The 21,729-nt window shown below is 36.8% G+C and overlaps 1 protein-coding gene across 1 annotated transcript in view; it reads left to right on the forward strand.

Annotated features, from left to right (window-relative positions):
• The first annotated feature begins 433 nt into the window (after positions 1–433).
• Positions 434–21,729, forward strand: part of LOC131165781 (DNA repair protein RAD51 homolog 3) — a 31,127-nt gene continuing 9,831 nt past the window's right edge. Inside the window, exons 1-2 of the mRNA XM_058123834.1 lie at positions 434–782; positions 1,875–1,973. Of these exons, the coding sequence (XP_057979817.1) occupies positions 671–782; positions 1,875–1,973 (211 nt within the window). The 5' untranslated portion in view covers positions 434–670. The remainder of the gene's footprint in view (positions 783–1,874; positions 1,974–21,729) is intronic.

The following is a 21,729-nucleotide window of genomic DNA, read 5'->3' on the forward strand; positions in this document are numbered from 1 at the left end:
AGAAGACTACAACCGGAGATGTTGATGAGATCCTTGCAGATAGAGTCGTAAACAAAGAATGTTGTCAGCTTTAGCAATACTTGGTTAATTGGACATGATTGGGTGATGAAGAGAACAGTAGGGAGAGGATTGAAGACCAACATGCCAACAAGAAGATTCAAGATTTTTTGAACTCCAAGACAAGAACACCAAAATTAGAAGACTGGGGACTTTTCATAGCAAATCGACGAGAATGTCGATAAAAAGAGTAGGAAAGATGTCAAGGAGTGACAATGTAATGGGGTAAATGGGATGAGATATTGACTTTATATGTATTCTTAAGAAACTTATATTAATTATTAATCTAGATGTTTGTATTAATATTTTCTTAATTGAATAAAACAGATCCATAAATGTTTTTTCGTATGTCTTTTGTTTATGTGAATTATGATTGTAATGATACATTAATGCAGAGGGGAAAGTCATTATTTGTGGGTGCGTGAGAGAGAGAGTATGATATAATGGACTACGTTTCGAAAACACGCCTTTTTTGGCGCCAGTGATCGCATCGTTCGACGCCGCAGAGGTGCCCCTTGGTCCGAAAATCGAGGGACGAGACAGCACGGGAGAGAGATGCTTTTTTCTCCATCTCGGAGAAAAAAGCTTGGTTCAGAGAGAGAGAGACAGTGAAATGGAAATTGGAAGGCTGCCAATCTCCGCGTCGCAGAGAGGGAAGCTGATGGCAGCAGGGTACACAACCCTCATTTCACTTTCCGCCGCCTCTGCTTCGCAACTCGCTCGAGGTATTATCACCATCGCACAATAGCTCGTTCATTAGTTTTCTTGGACTTCTTCTACGATTGATTCGTCTTCTGCTCCTACATCCAATTATCTCATGTATCCCTAGTACTTAGAAGCGTTACTGCATTGTTAACAAATAATTTTCAGTAAAAATATGAGTTTGAAATTAGTAATTTTTTAATCAGCTACTTTTCAATTTAAAAAAAAAATATTTTTTTGGAGCCTGTAAGTATTTTTTGTCACAATCATTTCCCAGAAAGCCAACTATAGGCATTTGTGACATTTCAGGAATTTGTTAACGGTGTATGAGCTGCAAGTCTGTAGCAGCAGTCATCTAACATTCAAAAATTTCACCGTCCCCTCCATTACACACACACAACTGAAGAAACTGCCAAAAATTTAATAAAATCTCTTTCTGGGAAGGTAGTAATATAATTGCATCCTAAACGACAAGAGGGAAAGCTTCATCATATTGCATCCTTTAGCTATTACAATATTCATATCCCTCAGTTGAATTTGTAACTTGGGCTTGACATATGTTAATGTAAACTTTACCTAAAAGGTTAGGCTGTTAGGAGCCAACCAAGTATTTTAAGCTATTCAATACACACTCTCTAGTATGGCCCATCTCACACCTAAAAAGGCAAATAGATGAACTGAAGAGCAATACTATGTTAGATCACTATGTTATCAAAAAGCGTAAATTGATATATTGTGTGTCAACCCTTTGCATCAAGTCTAAACCCTCTCCCACACGTACAACTTGATTGCATAACACCCATATGGGAGTAATAATTTTTAACAAATGGACAATAAATGCAGGCAACAAGAATAGATCCTAGGATCTTGTGGCTACCATATTGCCGGTGTCATGTTTGATTATCATTGGAACTAAAAGCTTAAGCTAGTAGGAGAAATGGTGATTTAGCACAGTGTTAGAGTGATGGTTACATGGAGGTCCTTAGTTTTGTCTTTGTTTACCTTATCTCCTATAGTGGGTTCTATTTATCATCTATTTATCTCATAAGAATCATTTTCTTTATCATCTTCATGTGAGTAATTGAAGTTCTTTGGGATTGTTCCTCCTTGAACAGATCTAAGTATTACAGAGGGTGAAGCGCTTGAAATATTGAAGGTTGCCTCTCATAGTAGTGGATTGGATGAGTCAGATGGAAATCATGCTATTGTTTATGGTATTATTTTTTTTCATGTTATGTAATAGATTCTATTGTTAATTGTTTTAGTAAATATATGTTTTTTGGGTGACAATGTTAAAGAAGTGCCAATGCACTAGTAAGTGTTACCTATGGTATGAAGGATATGGCTCCATATTGATCTCTGTTATTATCAAAACCCTAATAAAGTGCAACAATAATGTAGATAAAAAAGAAAATTGAAAGCAAAACAAAACCAACATAGAGAATTATGTGATTCGGTTTTGAGAGCCTATGGGAAAACTATACAAATCCTACAAACATGACAAGTATATATATATGAATGTATACATGTAAAAAGAAAAGGGCAGCCCAGTGCACAAAGCTCCTGCGTATGCGGGGCTCAGGGAAGGGGCGGACCATGATGGGTCTACAGTACACAACCTTACCTAGCTTTTTTGCAAGAGGCTATTTCCACACCTTGAACCCAAACATCTAGGTCACACAGTGACAATTCTATACCATTGTGCTAAGGCTTCCTTCTATATGCATGTGTGTATATACATGGTCTTAAATTTCCACAAAATTGTCGAAATTTCCTGTTTCTGTCGCCCTCGAAATCGAAATGGCAGTTGATTTCCGTCTTGCATAATTTCCATCGAAATCTCAACAAATCATCCTGAAATTTATTGAAATCTCGAAATCTTAGTGAAACTTATCGAAATTTTAACTATACAATGAAATTTCCTTGAAATTCAAATAAGAGATTTAGGAGTGAACTGAAATTTCTCTCTTAATTAGTTTTTTATTTTTTATTTTTATCGAAACAAAATATTATTACAAATGCTTTTGAAGTTATATGAAAAAATAAACTTAAAGCAACATTTTATTTAACCATTTATGTCAAAATTATCATTATTTGTATAATAAATAATATTTAAATGATTTATGAATTTCATTTTTATTAGCTAAATATATTTATTGTACATTATCTTACAAATATGTTTGATACACATACTATATTACAAATTTTCCACCTTATACACAACATAGATGTATTTAACTTGTAATATATTAGTCCTAAAACTTACATTATTATGTTTGTCAACCATTTCAAAAGTTTCACAAAGAATTCCATGCTTTACTACTGATTTCTATTATTTTTTCAAATCGAAATCGAAATGACATCGAAATCGAAATTTCTGTACTTTTGGAGCTTTGAAATTTAAGTTGAAATCGAAATTTAAGACCTTGTGTATATATAAGACACACACACGCACACAAACACATATGAACACAAATATATCAAATCTCAAACAATGCTTAAACTTGGTAGTGGGAACTAACATTGTCTACATGTTGGCATATATCTGTTTTCATTAGTCTTCCCAGCAACCACATCACCATGTGACACCATTCCAAAGAAAGTAACATCTAACTAACATTTTTTTTTGGGCAGAGTATACAACAATTGACTCTTGCTCGCTTCACCCTCTCTATGATTGCCATGTACTTGTTCTCAGTTATGAACAATGCAACATTGTTGTAGAGTATACCACAACCTTCCAATTAATGTCACCCTAAGGAAAGTAAAGACATGGCGTCCTAAAGATTGCCTATTTCTAAGGGCAAATTTGTTGCACAAGCTAAAGGAGCTATGCTGGGCTAAGTTATATAGCCCACGTTTGGTACAATAAAAATCAAAAAGAAAAAGATATTCCACTTATATCCTTATCTTGTCCCTTATACTTGGTAGCCAAACACGACATAGGATAATATCACAGCCACCAAACCCAATATTATTTAGTCCCATACGAAACCTTAGCCTGCAAAACAATACACCCTAAGTCCATAGCAAAATCATAATTAAAATATCCAACAACTCCACCTAAAGTGGAACAACTTGCTTGATCATACATAAAGCCTGCACCTTTGAGATATTGTAAGATCCATTTCATAGCCTGCCAATGGCCTTTGCTTGGATGAGCCATATACCAACTGAAAATAGTAAAAATATATCATGAGGCGGAATACAAACTGTAGCATACACAATACTCCTACACTAGCATATGAAACACAAAGTATCCAACAACTCCACCTTGAGTGGAACAACTTGATCAATCATCCAAACCCAATATTATTTAGTCCCATACGAAACCTTAGCCTGCAAAACAATACACCCTAAGTCCATAGCAAAATCATAATTAAAATATCCAACAACTCCACCTCAAGTGGAACAACTTGCTTGATCATACATAAAGCCTACACCTTTGAGATATTGTAAGATCCATTTCATAGCCTGCCAAAGGCCTTTGCTTGGATGAGCCATATACCAACTGACAACAGTAAAAATATATCATGAGGTTGAGAACAAACTGTAGCATACACAATACTCCTACACTAGGATATGAAACACAAAATATCCAACAACACCACCTCGAGTGGAACAACTTGCTCGATCATACATGAAGCTTAACCTTTGAGATATTGTAAGATCCATTTCATAGCTTGCCAATAGCCTTTGCGTGGATTAGCCATACGCCAACCAATGACACCAATATATGAAATATAGGGTCGAATGCAAACCATAGGATACATAATACTCTTGCATTATGGAACATGACACTTCTTCTAGTTAGTTTGTGGCGACAATATTGCCAATAATTTGAAGTACATTGTATACACATGTCACATCCTATTTGCATATCAAAGTGTTTGTGTACTTTCTTAATGTAATGCCGACAACTCACTTGCCTTGTAATCCTTTTGGATTCCCATACCCAAAATCTTATTAGCAGCCCAAAATCCTTTATTTCAAAACTACCACTAAACTAATACTTTAATTTGTGGATTTTAGACACACTTCTTGTAGCTATTAACATGTCATCAACATACAACAACGAATATATGAAGAACTATTTGTGTCTCTGGTGACCAGTGAGCCCTACAAGCATCATGGTCACTCCCAATATAGCCAATGGCAATCAGGAAACTGTTGAAATGCTTGTACTGCTGTCTAGTATCTTGCTTCAACTCATAAGGATTTATTCTTTCACAAGAAAATGCCAATATTCTTTACCCTAAACAAAAAAGCTCTCTATCTATGCCATTTAGATAGTCTTCTCAAGCTCACTATGCAAGAAAGCAGTTTTTGCATCAAGCTTTCCAAGCTTCGCATCCAACTAAGCAATGTAAGAAAATGCTTTCTTACAATCAATCCCAATCCCTTGCCTTTGACTCTTTAAGTGTGGTCCTTTACAACTAGGTGTGTTTTGTATCTTTTTTTTTTTTGATATAAAAAATATATAGAATACAAGAGAACAAACAAAAATATAGTGAGAGAAGAACAAGAAGAAAAAATAACAGTAAAGCTTCCTCCAATCCCTTTGAAGGTTGGACAGCCTCATCACCCAAAAAAACCCAAATGCATGGCCCAAAAAGAAGCCTAAGAAGAAATCTATCCTATAACAAACGAGGAGAGTTTGTACGGTCTTTGGAGATTCTCATATGACCCTTATCCAAAGGTTCCATAGAATGACAAAAATTGCCCAACTCCCTAATGCTCTTTCCTTTATGCTCTTTCCAAAGCCCCAATATTTCACTAGCAAGAAGTCACTGAGAACCTGAAGCGCCACCCATGCTTCACCAAAACAAGAAAAAGGAGTACTCACAGATGGTTTGCCACTTGACACGGAGGAAAAGGTGTGCATTAGTTTCATTAGATTTACAACACATCCTAATTTGGGATTGAAAGCCTTATAGGGCCTTCTAGTGTGTAACAATCATGCAAATTAATCCTATTGAGAATTAGAGTCCAAATGAAAGTTCGAATGTGAAAGGGAACCTTTCCCTGCCAAATGATGTGGCTCCAAGGAAAATGATTGGAGGAAGTAGTTTTTAAGAGGTGAAGGAAAAAAAAATTTAGAGGAAAAAAACTTGAAGAATCCCCCCCCCCCCCAAAAAAAAAATCTCATCATCCCTATTGAAAGGAACAAAATGGTCTAGAACATTAAGCAAGGTAGTGAGTGCATCAATTTCTCTTTCATTGAGATTCCTAAAAAAACGGAAATCCCATGAAAGAGAACCCCTCTTAGAAGAAAAGAAAGAGCTAGTATGTGCATTATGAATAAAAGAAAGCTGGAGTTGATAGGTGCGTTGTGAATGGAAGAAGGCTTAAAAAGATGAGGCTCCATCTCCAATGAGATCTCACCCCACTCAAACATCCTTTCAAAACTAAACGTTGTTGCCATTGCCCACTTTGGAATGGCTAAGAGGAAAGAACAAATAACAAAATTCGAGAACTTGAATGGGAAACAATGCCACTCCTCCTACTATTCCACTTGTTTCGATGAATGCAACACTTTCTTTTAGTCACCTTGTGCCATAGGGAATTAACCTCTAAGGGGAAACTCTACAACTATTTTCAAATTAGAGAGATGCTTTTAGATACCACATTGCTAAGCCTCACATCCCATTCAGATTTAGGTCTTCTAAACGCCTCCCAGATAACAAGGTGGTCCCTTTTATTCTCCTCAAAACCAAGCTAAAGAAAGTCTTACATCAACCTTTCCAAAACCCTAGCAACACTTGTCGGAACTCTAAAAAGAGATAAGAAACAAGGCATGTTCAATAATGAATGTGATAACGTTCTCTTAGAGATAAGTATACCATTTACCACCACTTAAACTTACTACCCACCCTCTTTACTATAGAGTCCCAAAAATCCATGGAAGAAGGATTGCTTTCAAAAGGGAGACATAGGCAGAAACTGGCCCCTCTAAATCCCTTCCAATCAAGTGAATGCCAACCACCCTACTGATGGACATTTGACCATTAATCCCAAAGATCTTTTCGAAAATTTTCTGCAAAACAGTTACCTTACCATGTGTTTGGGAGAGACCTTGGATTTGAATTTGCGTGGATTTGAACCAAATGTGATACAAAATTGTATTGAATTTTGTTCAAATCCACACAAATCCATATCCAAAGATTGAAATCCATGCACTAAACTCGGCTTTAGGAATTTCAAAATACTATCCTCGAGAAACATCATAGTATCATTAGCTAACAAGGTGTGACAGCTTAGCCTCCTCCCTATAATTACCCCCAAACCCTGGGCATGCAAGATCATTTTTTCTTGAAACATCCACCATTAGGGTAAACAAAAACAATGACAATGAATGCCCTTGCCTAAGTGTTTGAGAAGACCTAAACCACTCTCTAGGGTGACCATTAACAATAATTGACAAATTGGTCAAGCTCAAGCTTCCTCTAATACACTTCCTCCATACCTCTTGAAAGCCTTCCCTAGTCATCACTTTATCTAATAAATCCCAATTCACCGCATTGCAAACTTTCTCGAAATCCATCTTAAAAATTAATTCCTTCGTACCTCTCCTTTTCACATTCTTAACCACCTTATTAGCCACCCGGACATAGTTGTTAGAATTGTACGATTCTCGATTCGAGTCATATGATTCATATCAAATAGGCAGCAAATCGATTTGAATCGTTAGGGGAATCGAGTTTGGAGCTGAATCAAAGGTGAATTGAGCGATTCATGCAGTGAATCGATGAATTGAATTGAATTGTGCGACCAATAAAAATCCAATTTTACCCGTATTTTTTTTTGCATGGTTTTGTTAGTTGTGCCCTTTACGTTGCTTCTGCCCCAGTGGAGAGAAGAAACGAGATCTTTGGCCTTCCCTTCAGCACCCCTTTGTTCTCGCTTCAACCATTCCTCTGTGCTTTGCTTCTACCATTGAGATTGAGTTTCGAAGGACTACCAGCCTTCTCCTCAATTTATCTGTTCTTGCATTGAAGAAAGACAAGAGTACCTGAAGAGGGGCTAGTTGCTCTTTGTACCATTGAAGAACTAGTTGCACTTGGCAGTTGTGAGTCTCGTGACAGGGGAGAAGCCGAGAAGACTCAGTGCTGATTGGTAACTAATAACTTAGTTGCCTTACTTCCACTTTTATTCATTTTTTATTCATTTTTATATTTTAATCAGTTTTTATTTTTTATTTTTTTATACTTTTAATTTACTTTTTCTACTTATTTTAGTTGTTAAAGTTTTAAAGAAAGCCTATACATTAAAAAAAAATGATATTTTTTCTTAGAGAACACAATAAAGTTCAAATATTTATTGTTTTTACGACACATTCTCTTAAAATATGCTCTTAAAAATCACAAAGTTCAATTTTTATTAATATTTTCTTGTCTTGAATCATTCTCTTATTTTTTTTAAAGGATGCATACACTTGTTAAATACTTAAATGTTACTATTCAAAAATTAATATTTATTTTAATGGACTATTCACTATTAAACTTTGTGATATTTTGTAATATTCAATTATTCATTAATCATTATGGTATACTATTATACTTATATTATATTATATATTAATATACAAAATATAGAGTTATAAACTTATAATAAATTAGTTACTAACTACTAAGTATTAAGTAATATAGTTATAGTATTATAGTATTATATATTTATATAATTGTATTATACTTCTGTAGTTGTTTCTTACTCTTTTTGAATATGTTATTCATTGTTTATTTGTAGATTGGAAATTGAAATTTGACTGGTAAAGTTTGTGCTTATTTAAGTGTTAAGTGTGGGAAGATGGCTTCTAGTTCAATTGCTTAGCCTAGAAAAAACACTTCCAACACAAAGAGTGAAGATCCTACTTGGGATCATTGTTCTCGAATCAATGATAATAGATGCACTTGAAGTGCAACTATTGTGGGCTTAAAAGATGGGGTGACATAAGTAGAATGAAGCATCATTTTGTAGGGGATCATGATAATGTTGCTTCTTGTAAGAAGTGTCCAGAAGAGGTGAGGGCAAAATTTGTGAATCTTTTGGAAGGAGTAACACAAAAGAATAATGACAACGAAAAAGAAATTTTTCAAGAAGAGTTCGGAGAACAAGAACAAGAAGTTAAAATTGTAGGAGGACAAAGATGAGGCACCATGGATGCTTTTGTAAGTAAGGGCAAAGGAGTAAAGGGGAAAGGGTTTAAGCAACAAGTCTTGAATGCATTGGTGCAAAATAGGGAGCTGATGGTTCAAAGCATTTGCTGGTTTTTATATGGACATACTTTACCATTCAACTTGGTGAAGAGTCCATTATTTGCATCAATGAAAAAGATGGCTGGGGAGCATGGAAAGGGATTGAACCTCCCAAGTTATCACGAGGCTAGAGTAACATTTTTGAAGAAAGAAGTTGATATAGTGTCAAACAAATAATGGAAAAATATAAGAAAGAATGGGTGAAGGTGCCGGATGTACTTTGATGTTGAATGGATGGACCAACACAAAACAAAGGCATCTCACAAATTTTCTTGTTAATAGTCCTAGTGGCATGGTTTTTCTCAAATCAATAGACACTTCAAGCATGGTGAAGGATGCTTATAAATTGTATGAATTGCTTGACTCATTAATGGAAGAGATTGGAGGGGAAAATGTGGTTCAAGTGGAGATTGATAGTGCCCCGGCTTATGTAGGTGCCGGTGAGTTGCTAATGGAGAAGAGGAAACATATATTTTGGTCTCCATGTGCAGCCCATTGCATTGACTTAATTTTGCATGATATTGGAGAGATGCCTATCTTTCATAATACAAATCAAAAGGCTAAGAAGGTGTGTCTTCATTTACCGACACATGTGGGTGCTTAACATGTCTAGAGAGTTTTCTAGAAAAAAAGAATTGAAGTGAGTTGGGGTTACAAGGTTTGCTACATCTTTTCTCACATTGAAGAGTTTTGATGAAAACTAACTTGTTCTTCTAGCCATGTTTGCATATGAGGAGTGGAACAAGTGTCAATATGCTTTGAGGTTGGAAGCTAAGAAAGTGGAGGCCATATTATTGTGTGATGATGAGTTTTGGAAAGCAATAAAGTATTGCTTGAAGTGTGTGAGCCTATTTGTGAAAGTTCTAAGGCTTGTTGATCATGATGCGAAATCAGCATTGGGGCATATATATGAAGCCATGGATAGAGCAAAAGAACAAATTGCCCAAAACTTTAATCATCAAAAGACCAAGTATGATCGTATTTGGAGCATCATTGATATGAGATGGGACTTGCAACTCCATAGGCCCCTTCATGCAGCAGGATAATTTCTTAATTTGAGATAAGTTACATTGTCCAAAAAAACTAAATTAATTTGATATCATGTTATGTGAGTGGTAAGTCTATTACCTATGCATTTATCTTTATCCCTTCTTTTATTTGTAGGTTCCAACATAGTGATGGCTTAATGCGGACATGGAAGTCAAAATTGGTCTATATAACACTATGCGGATGTTGAAACAAGGATCAAGATTAATCAACAAATGGAAAAGTTCGAAAAAGCTGAAGGGATGTTTGGCTTAAGCATGGCTACTCTAACAAGAGACAAGAAACAATGTTTTGATCATATGTATAGCTTTATGGTGGGAGAGTTATGGAGAGGAGTGCAAGGAGCTTCAAAGACTTGCAATACGAGTCTACCGGTGCAAACTGCAAGTGCACAGTATCGTAGTTTTATAAGATAATGATGTGTAGAGTATCGTCCTCAGGGATTGATGTCTTAATTTTACCAAGTACCGAAATTTTACTAACCTTGATTTTATTTAGAAAAATTAATAATTTTAGACTGCAAAATTTAAACAAAGCTACTTTAAATAAACTATTCAGGAGAATTTAAAACTGGATAGCGCATGTCAAATTGATGATGGTGAAAACTTCTAGGAAACCGATTTCACCTAATTTCTCACTATGCTTTACTCATTTAGCTAATTCAACTTCGTTTTCTCTATTTGTTAGCAAATTGCCAATTCCTCTTTCGATAGTCAATCAGAACCTATTCTTGTTTATTATTTAACATAAGAGTATGCAAATTAATAACGCAAGAACGCGGTAAGACCCTCGATTTTTAATGCTATGTAGGTTCATACAAGTCTTTCGATCTTTATATTTACCTACGCTGAATTATCCAAGATCTATCCTATAATCCCCCCTTTCGGTAGCAAATCACAAGACTAAAATCATTTAATTAATGGCTAGTTAATTAAAAGCATTAGGCACAGAATAACTCAAACAAACATTAATGAAAACTACTTCAGATTAGCATCAAAGAGCAAGTATAGTTCGAAACTGGCTACATCGTTTTCCTAGAATTCAAAAATTTAGTTCATTCCGAAAATTAAATCCAACATAACAGATTTCACCATATTTTATTCAATTTGGAGCGTACGGGAAAGATCAACACCCGCCGCACCGCCATCGCGCGTCACGAACACCCCGAACACCGCCGTTGTTCGCCGCCTTTCGATTCTGAAAAGATATTATTTTTGCGTGCTTCCAACTCTCCTTTGCTGGCTGTGTGTGTATCATCGCAGCACCCCCAAAAGATAACCACAAGAAAGCTCCCAAAAAATAATTTTTCTCAGAAATTTTCTGTGGTTTAGCCTCCCTTGTGTGTCTCATCAAGAAAAATCTTTTTTTTTTTTTCTCCTATGGTGCCGCCTCTCCCTCCAGCACAGCGCACGCTGCCCCCCTTTCTACTCTTCTTGCGCACCCTACTATCCCAAGGAATCCGTCCTCTTTCCTTTTCATTCCTTCCTTTCCTTTTGTCTTTTCTTTCTATGCTTTTCTTTCCTTTCTTTTTTCTTTCCATTCTTTTGTCTTTCCTTTCTATGTGCCCAGCGCCTCACCCATCTGAGATAACCCGGCTGCATGGCCGGGTCACATCTCATTTTTTATTTTTTTTTATTTTTAATTTTCTTTTTTCTTTTTTTCAAAGGTACACGAACTGCCCTCCTCTTTCAAGCCCACTTTCGACCCTCGTACAGCTCGTAACTCTCAAAGCTTAAAACACAAAAGATGTAGAGCTCTTTTTCAGCTTTTCCCAGAATTTTGAATCATCTCGATTGGAGCTCGGATGAGAAAGTTACGCCAAGATTACGAAGAATTGTCGAAATAATCCATAAAACGGCGTATGCTAACTTCACGTCTGATTTGGATTTTGATGCATCCATTATTTCGCAAAATGCAAAACATGAAAATTGTAGAACATTTTCTTATCTTTTTATGGCATCCTGAATCATCTGAATCGGAGGTTGGATGAGAGAGTTACGCACAGATTAAAAAGTGTCGTCGGTTATTGGCTTCTGATAGTTGCCTTACAATAAAAAAAAAAAAAAAACCAAAATTTCATAAATTACTTAATAAAACTCAAATATTATAAATAGAACACAATGTTAAAATATTGAGAGTAATTAGGCATTTAAATACAAAATATTATTCGCAATGCATGAATTAAAGCACCTAATTACCCAATTTAAGCGCGTAATCACACCCCCCAACTAAAGTTTTGCTAGTCCCTAGCAAATAACGTGAATGCAATTCAGGGTGGTGTTATGCCAATTTCAATCAATGAATACACAGGCAACACAACCATACTCTTTCACATACAGGAATATCACCAAATTACACTCAAACTCATTCATACTCAATTCACGCAACTCCGAAGTAAGTCATTCATGCAGATCTCATCATTATATAGCCATTAAGAACAGTAAACTCACGTAAAATTAACCAGCGAGCACAATTAAGAGTTAGTGTAGTCATATAAATTCAAGTATAAATAGGCGAAATCTTGAAGCACGTGTAATGTATGTGACTTGTTACACCTAGGATATCCGTGGACACCTAAAGAACTGTCGCTTTGACTCGGCCTAACTGGTATACCCTCAAAAACACTCAAAAAGGATGGGTTCACTCATCGTATGTGAGGAGGAGTGTCATGATCAAACATTCCACATACTGCAAGGAACAAACGCTGAATGTATGGAGTGGACTAGTCTGAAAAGGATCAAGCCTATTTAGGAGGTGTCGGGTCCTTCACCCTAGCATCTTCTCACCTACTCGCCATGTCCAACCGAGACCACCCTAGATAAACTTATTCACAAACTAGGCGTGAATACATCTGAGGCATTAGGCGGGTGAAGAGTCTTCATATGTGGATAACATGCGTCTTGTCCTTGACTTTTGTTGTAGTTGTGTGGAGCAGGTATTAATCTTCCACCTCTTTTAGGGTATTTCAATTTCTCTTTTTCTTTCTTCTGCTCATTTTTCAATTTCTTTCTTTTCATGGTCAATTAGGAAAATCATAACACTTTTTTTATTTTTTTTATTTTTTTATTTTCTTTTTTCTTTTTTTCAAAGGTACACGAACTGCCCTCCTCTTTCAAGCCCACTTTCGACCCTCGTACAGCTCGTAACTCTCAAAGCTTAAAACACAAAAGATGTAGAGCTCTTTTTTAGCTTTTCCCAGAATTTTGAATCGTCTCGATCGGAGCTCAGATGAGAAAGTTACGCCAAGATTACGAAAAATTGTCGAAATAATCCATAAAACGGCATATGCTAACTTCACGTCTGATTTCGATCTTGATGCATCCATTATTTCGCAAAATGCAAAACATGAAAATTGTATAACATTTTCTTATCTTTCTATGGCATCCTGAATCATCTGAATCGGAGGTTGGATGAGAGAGTTACGCACAGATTAAAAAGTGTCGTCGGTTATTGGCTTCCGATAGTTGCCCTACAATAAAAAAAAAAAAAAAAACCAAAATTTCATAAATTACTTAATAAAACTCAAATATTATAAATAGAACACAATGTTAAAATATTGAGAGTAATTAGGCATTTAAATACAAAATATTATTCGCAATGCATGAATTAAAGCACCTAATTATGCAATTTAAGCGCATAATCAGTAGCCTCACATGTAGTACCACGAGATGTGAGAGAAATTGGAGCACATTTGATCATGTCCACTCCAAAAAATGGAATCGATTGGAACAAAAAAGACTAAATGCTCTTGTCTTTGTTAAGTACAATATTCAACTAAAGCAAAGGCAAATGAGGAGGCAACAAAGTGATGAGACATATGATCCAATTTGTTTATGGACATGGAATTAGATGATGAATGGTTTACCAAAAAGGTAGACCCTTGTCTACCAGAAGACATTTCATGGATGAATGCCAATGAGTGCTTTGAAGATGGAGGGAGTTGGAAATAGCAAGAAAAGAAAGAGAGGTATAAGTTGTATATTTGTTGCTCTATTTGTAACTAGTTTATGAATGGAGGATGGAGCTTTGAAAATAACTGACTTGTTTTAATAATTTTATAATGTCATATGATAATGTAGGACCAAGGAACCTGAGATTTGATTGTAGAGGAAAAGGAAAAAAATGTTGAAGAAGATGACATTAAGCTGATTAATCAAGAGGAAGGAGATGAAGAAGAGGAGTAACAAGAAGAGATGATTGTGGTAGATGATGAAGATGATGATGATGGCGATGATGACGATAACCTTGCATTAGGGGAATGGGATGATGAATGATGATGCACTACATTGCACATTAGTAGTTTGTATTGTATCATAGATAGTTTAGAGTTCAGTTTTTTTTTGTTTTATGAATATGAGATGTGGGCTTCTAGTTATCTTTTTTTTTTTTTTTTTTAAGATGACATCTTATAACACGTGTTAGGCGTACAATTTTGTGGCAAACTACTGTAACTTGATACTTGATAGAGATGGGATGGATAGGTCATGAATATCTTTTTTGTATATGACTAGTTTTTCTTTTATATAAATATATGTAGAGTTAAATAGATCATGGTAGGATTTAGACCTACAAAACTTGCTTCAACGGAAAGTGTCTTTCCAGTTAACAACATCATTGATCCATATTTGTTGAAATTTCAATGTGTTTTGCTATTTTACTTTGTTATACATAAGTGCATGCCATTTGGAATCAATTTTTCAAATCTTGTACTGAATCTTACGATTCGATTCAATTATCGATTCATGATTCACTAAATTGGAATTTTGATTCATGATTTGAATCTCAATTTGACAACTATGCATCCCGGACATCATTTAAATTTGTCTATCTTAAATGAAAGCTATTTGAGCCAGAGTCACCATATACCACAAAGCCTCATTCAACCTCTTAGATAAAACCTTAGAATCTTATAGAGGATCGTGAACAAACAAAATAGGCTTGAAATCCCTCTCCGGGATAAAAAGGTAAAATTCACACTACTTTCCCCCCACCCTATAATGATGAAAAGTTTTAAAAAACATCGAAATATCCTTGTGCAAAACCTCCCATCTATGTTGAAAAAATCCCATTGTGAAACCATGAGGATGTGGAGCTCTCTCCTTACTCATCTCAAACACCGTTTTTAGAATTTCTTCAGCTTCAACAAGCCTTTCAAGCCATTGAGTGGACCTCGCCCAGGAGGACTCCGATAAGAAACCTCTAACATCAATCTATTTAGGCACTCCTTTTTGTATAGATGCTTATAAAAACTTGTGACCTCATCTCCAATTTATTTATGACCCCTCGTCAATTTATTCAGGCACTCGCTGAGTCTATATCCAATTCCTTGATAAAACATTTCTTCAGCCTCCTACCAGCCACCCTATAAAATAAGCACATATTACAATCCCCATCCCTAACCCACTTTATCCTTGATTTTTGGCATCAACTTATGTCCTTCCTCGACAGCACCTCCAAATCATTCTAAAGAATAACCCTTACAGCTCTGTCCTCATCTAACGAACCACATTCCTCCAGCCTATCCAAAACAACAATTTTAGAAGGAGGAGAGGCAAAAAGGGGGTGGTTTTTAAATTGGATTTTGAAAAAGCATATGACATTGTGAATTGGGGTTTTTCAGAGAAAGTTATGCAGAAAAAAGGTTTTTGGGGAAGCTTTAGTGCAAGTGGATAAAAGGGTGTCTCATTTCTTCTAATATGTCAATCATTGTTAATGGGCAGCCCATGGATTGGTTTGGTGCTTCAAGAGGGTTAAGGCAAGGAGACCCTTCACCCCCTTTCTTTTTAGCTCTGGTTGTGGATGTTCTTAGCAGGATGATTTCTCATGCCCAGGACCGGGGGGTTATTAGTGGTTTGTCTACAGGAGGGAGGGGGTGGAGGTGTCTCATGTTCAAATTTCTGACAATACTATCATGTTTCTTGAGAATAATGCTATGAAATTCTAGAAGGTTCTAACTTTGCTTAAAATATTTGAGAAAATATTGGGGCTGGAGATAAATCTGTCTTAAAGTGGTACAGCTGGTATTAATTTGAGTAGTAGGGAGCTTGAGATTTTTGGGTCTTTAGCAGGTTGTGAGTCTTTAGCTTGGCCTCTGTTTTATCTTGGTCTTCCTTTAGGGAGTAGCCCTTTATTGTATGTTTTTATTGGACCTGATGATTCAGAGAGTGGGGAAAAGATTTGAGGGATGGAAGAAGGCTTGTCTTTCTCTAGGGGGTAGAATCACTCTCATTAATGCCTCTTTAGCTAATATTCCTATTTTTTTTCTATCTCTTTTCAGAATTCCCTCTAGGCTTGCTGGGAAGTTGGAGAAGATTATGAGAGATATCTTGTGGTTGGGTATTGGTGAGAATAAGAGGGACAATAGTTAGTTGGGATGTTGTTAAGAGGCTTAAGTTAGATTGGGGTTTGGGGCTTGGTGATGTGGTTTCTAAGGACATATCGTGAATAGGGACATGGTTATGGCAGTTTCCCTTAGAGTCTAATTACATATGGCAAAAGGTAATAAAGAGTAAATATGGAATACATAAGAGTAGATGGGATTCCATATGACATGAGTGGTAATGCCACTCATGTCAGTCCTTGGAAGTTTGTTTCCCAGGTTGCTAGTCTTTTCTTTCCTCTCACTCGTTTTAAAGCAAGTATTGGGGGATAAAATTCAATTCTGGAAGGACTTTTGGGTTGGTGAGTCTTTGTTGGAGATGTTGATACCGTGTCTGTTTAGACTTTCCATTGTTTACAATGCACAGCTTTCTTCTTACTGTAATTTCAAATCAGGTCCCTCTGTCTAGATTTTGATTTAGATTTCGGCTCATTGTCACCAAAATTATTTTCTTTTTAATCCTTCCTCTTACAGCTAGACCTTCTCCCTGATTTGTAGGAACACTACCACTTATCTCTTTCAATATTCTCTTTGACAGCAATGATGCTTTGGCATCTTCTGATCAGATGGTTTCTCTACTACAACATAGTGTCTACAATTGGTGTAGGAAGGGGCAATGAGCACAACAGCAACAAGGCTAATACTCATCCTCATATTTCACATCCAACGAAAGAGAGAATCAGCAGAGCCATGTAGCCGCGATCATCACCTGTGCTCTTTCTGACAACCTACGGCCTGCTAGTTTTGATAAGTATATGAGTGCATCAGATTCTAAAGAATTTAAAATTGATAGGGAAACAATAGAAGAGCTGGGCACTTGCACCAACTTTGTTCCCATTGGCACCACACAACATGATCTGATGTATTTTTGTGAGAGAACGAGCAATAAAAAATATATTTTACATTAAAAATCATGCTTTCGCCCAGCTAGTTAAAGTAGACAGGAAAACCTTAAATTCGAGATGATCAAATGCTTGAGTAAGCTTCAAATTAATGAGAACATTAGAAGAGGTTGTCACCTTGTTGGAAGACAAAGACAACTGGAGTCCTAACCAATTGCAATTGTTTTGGTTGGAAAAACCAGTTTATTGTGGGTTAAAACATTCAGAATCCAAATGGGTTGATCCTTATTCAATTTCTAAATTATGATTAATAGATTAGGGCGGATAATTTCTATTGAGAAAGTCCTGGAAGAGAAGATGGTATTTGTTGAAATTCCTGATGGAAAAGAAGCCTTGGGTTGATGGCTCTTCCTTATAGCTTTGGGAGGTATTGTGAATGGTTCTAAGTATTGCTAAGAAAGGGATTAAAAAAAAAAAAAAAGAACAAGCATGTTTAACTCCTCTGGCAAAACTTCCTTGCCATCGAGTTTGATTTGCACCCTAGCTTCTCAAGCAACCTTTCTTTGCTGTTGCAATTGAATAAGTTATCAATTAGTGAAGTCTCAGCCATCGAAGTTACTTAGCAATTCTGAGAACTTGCTTTTTCCGTTGAGTTGATAAAGCTATTTGTCTGAATGGGGAAATCATTTGTTTGCTAGGAAAAAACCGATTCTCCTTTGTGGACAACAGGGAATTTCTCAAAAATTCTGAGATGAATGAGACTTGGACCTTTCACATCTTCTTGACAAGAGAAGAAAGGAACTGGCTTTTCTGAACAATTGCAGGATTTCCCATTTAAAAATCAGAGAATCCTTGGTTCAAGACATTCAGAACACTGAATCATTTCTTCATGCTTCTGTTGAATATCAACATCTTTGGCCATTTTTTATCCCTGAAAAGGATCTCAAACAAAGGAGTGATACAGATGGTTTGCATACCAGTAGTGAAGGAAGGAGCATGATGGATAAATTTTTTTGTTGCAGTCAAGGTGTTTAAAGAAAGCAAGCGATACATAAACTTTAAACCCAGTGAGGGGCTGATAATGTGCTGTCTGGAATGTGGATCAACAAATGTAGGAGCAGAGGCTGAGTATACCGATCAGATTTCTCGTGAGAACAAACAATCTGAAAGTAGTATAGGGGGAATTACAGACCAGAGGGTAGGAAGGAATTCTGGTGAAGATCCGCTGAGAGGAACTCCGGTGAGGGAAATCATGCAAGAAAAGAAACTGCACTAGGTAAGTTTTACTGCCCCTTTAATGGGGGGTTTAAGGAGAGATTTTGGAATCAATATCCAAGATTTCTCCCACACAATTAGGGGAAAGAGATATCATGGAAAACATCTAGAGCTATTAGGGGACTGGGAGGTTCCAGATGGTCCTGAAGGGATAGAGCAAAGAATTGGGCCAGAAGGAATAATTTACATGGTTCTAATTTCTCTATGCCTAAAACAGTTCAAGCCTATTTATGGAGGAGCTACTTACCACCAGGTTTTGAAGACTGGGTTGGAGAATATGGGCTCAAAAGAGGCCCATCTGGAATTACAGCATGGCTTGGGAACAGTCCGGATAGGAGGTTTTGGGCTTATTTCCAGTTTAGTGGGCAGGAGCCCTCTTCCAGAGAATGTTTTTTCTAGAATAGGAAGAAAGAGTACATGAGGATATCTACTGGCAATTGGAGGAATTATATTCAAGCAAAGAGGAAGTAGGGGAACAGAGAGGATGGGCGAAGTTCAGAGAAGGAAAAAATATTGAACTCAGAGACGGAAAGGCTGGGGCAGCAATGGGAATGCAGCAAGCTCCTTCTCAGATATTGAACAGACCGGATGAATTCTATGATTGCACAAAAAATAAGATGATTGAGGCAGGTTTTTTGGACAAGATGAAGGGAAAATTAATTGTGTTGTAATACATGAGTCAGGATGACTCTAGTTCTGAAAATATAGAAGATGGTGAAGAGTCCTGTCATCGTTTGAGTTCAAGGATGAGATTTATTAATAGAACAGTTGAGGATGGACGAAGAATTGTGGGCCAGGTTAGATGGACAGACTAATATGGTAAAGGGTGAAGTTGCAGCAAGTGCAAAGTCAACGACTGCTGTATCTACAGAGATTCATGGTGGTCTAGGTACGAGTAATCGGAATACAGATGGTCAGGATTTCAGATGGAACTTTTCTTCCTACAGCACCTACAGAGTCTCTTTCCTTCTATAAATCTAATCCTTTATCTTCTAAGACTAAACCCATAGAGAAGAAAAGCAATTTGGCGATCAATTCCAAGGGAGCAGAATAGAGGAGTGATGCTATTCTTGAACGTATTTCATTTAATTATGTGTGTTCTCATATTAACTCTTAAGTTACTGAATTGCCATAAGGAAGCAGAGGATGAAGGAAATTTACAAATTGTTGACCTTTTAGGGGATGAGAGAGAAAGCCAGGAGGCCCAGGAAGTTCTTTATGATATAGGTCCAAGCTTGACTGCTTCTATCAGTGTTTTGGTTAGGCTTAAGAGAGAGGAGTTAGGTGAGAGGAAAAAAGCTATTAAATTGTGCAGGGAATTAGTTACATTAGTTTCCTTGGTGAACTATGAGAAAGGGGTAGGTTTTAGGGGTTGATAGTGCCTCCAAATGAAGCTTTTGCCTTGGAACGTTAGAGGTCTGGGGGGGGGGGGGGGGGGGTTAGACAAAAGGAGGGTGGTTAAGGATTTGGTGAATGAAGTCAACCCATATGTTTTGTTTCTTCTAGGGACAAAATTAGGTGAGATCGATTCCCATGTTTTTAGGTCCATTTGGGATAATAGATTCAAGGATTGGTTTTGTTTTCTCCATCTTCAGGAGCTTCGGGAGGACAATTGGTGGCATGGGAGACAAGGCTAGCTACATGCAAAGATTGTATCTCTAGTTCTTTTTCCTTGTTTGTCTTACTTGAAATTAGAGGTGTTGGCGGCTGGTGGTTTACCTATATTTATGGTCCTATTCAACACTCCTAGCAGGAAGATTTCATCATAGAGCTGGCTAGTCTATATGGGCTTCATAACCTGTGTTGGGTGATGGGGGGTGACTCAAATGTTATCAAGATCTCTAGGGAGAATTTTGAGGGTTCTAGGGTGACCAGCAACATGAGACTTTTTGACTCTTTCATTAGGGATTGTGGCCTTAGGAATATTGCTTTGAACAACAATTGTTTCACCTGGGTGGCTTCTAGGGATAGACAAGCCTCAATTCGCATAGATAGATTTTTTTATATTGATGAATGGGAGGACTTGTTCCCTAATATTGATCAAGGGACTTTGGTTAGGCCAACTTTTGGCCATTGTTCAATTCTTTTGGATCCCAATCCTATACATTGGGGTCTTACTCCTTTCAGATTTGAGAACATGTGGCTTACACACCCTTCTTTTCTTGATTCTATAGGAGTCTAGTGGAAAGAGTGCCATGTTCATGAATGGCAGGGTTTTAAGTTGATGAGAAAACTAAAATTAGTCAAAGAAAAACTGAAAGTTTGGAATGAATAAGTGTTTGGATATTGAGGGAGAGAGAAATGGCATTTTGTTGGAGATTAGTGGTTCAAATAGATTGAAGGAAGTTAGGGGAGAGGAAGATAGACTTAAAAGGGCTCACCTTAGTATTGATCTGGAGGTGCTTTTAATGAGGGGGGAGAGGAGTCAGTGTCAGAAGTCTAGAGTTAGTTGGGTAAGAGAAGGGGATTCTAACTCTAGGCTCTTTCATAGGGTGGCTAATGAGAGGAGAAGGAAGAGCCTCATTAAGGAGTTGGAGTTAGATTTAGGGGAGGTGGTGAGAGATCATAAACAAATAGGGGAGGAGGTTACAAATTTCTGTTCAGGGTTGTATTGGGACGAGTGTAAGAATGGATTAATGGTGGAGGGGTTGGATTGGAAACCCATTGGAGAAGAGGTGGCTAAGTGGTTGGTGAGAACATTTGATTTGGGGGAAATTAGGAGGGCAGTGTTTGATATGGATAGAGATGAAGCACCAGGTCTGGACAGATTCACATTAGATTTTTTCAAGACAACTAGGAAGTGGTTAAAGAGGATGTCTTGAAATTTTTTGAGGAATTTTATAGGAATGGAGAGGTGTGGAAGAGCATGAATTCTACTTTCAATGCTTCAATTCCTGACAAAGGATGGGTATAGAAGAGTGAAGGATTTTAGGCCTAACTGCTTGGTGACTAGTATTTATAAGTTGCTGAGAAAGGTTTTGTCGAAAAGGATTAGAGAGGTGCTGGGGAACATGGTGTCTTTGGTCCAATTTTATTTCGTTAAAGATAGGAAAATCTTAGATGTGTTTTGGTAGCCAATGAGGTGGTCAAGGATGTGAAGAGGAGAAATAAAAAAGGGGTGGTCTTTAACCTAGATTTTGAAAATGTTTATGATATGGTAAACTGGGGTTTC

This window comes from Malania oleifera, chromosome 10 (assembly GCF_029873635.1).
Source record: "Malania oleifera isolate guangnan ecotype guangnan chromosome 10, ASM2987363v1, whole genome shotgun sequence".
Taxonomy (NCBI): domain Eukaryota; kingdom Viridiplantae; phylum Streptophyta; class Magnoliopsida; order Santalales; family Ximeniaceae; genus Malania; species Malania oleifera.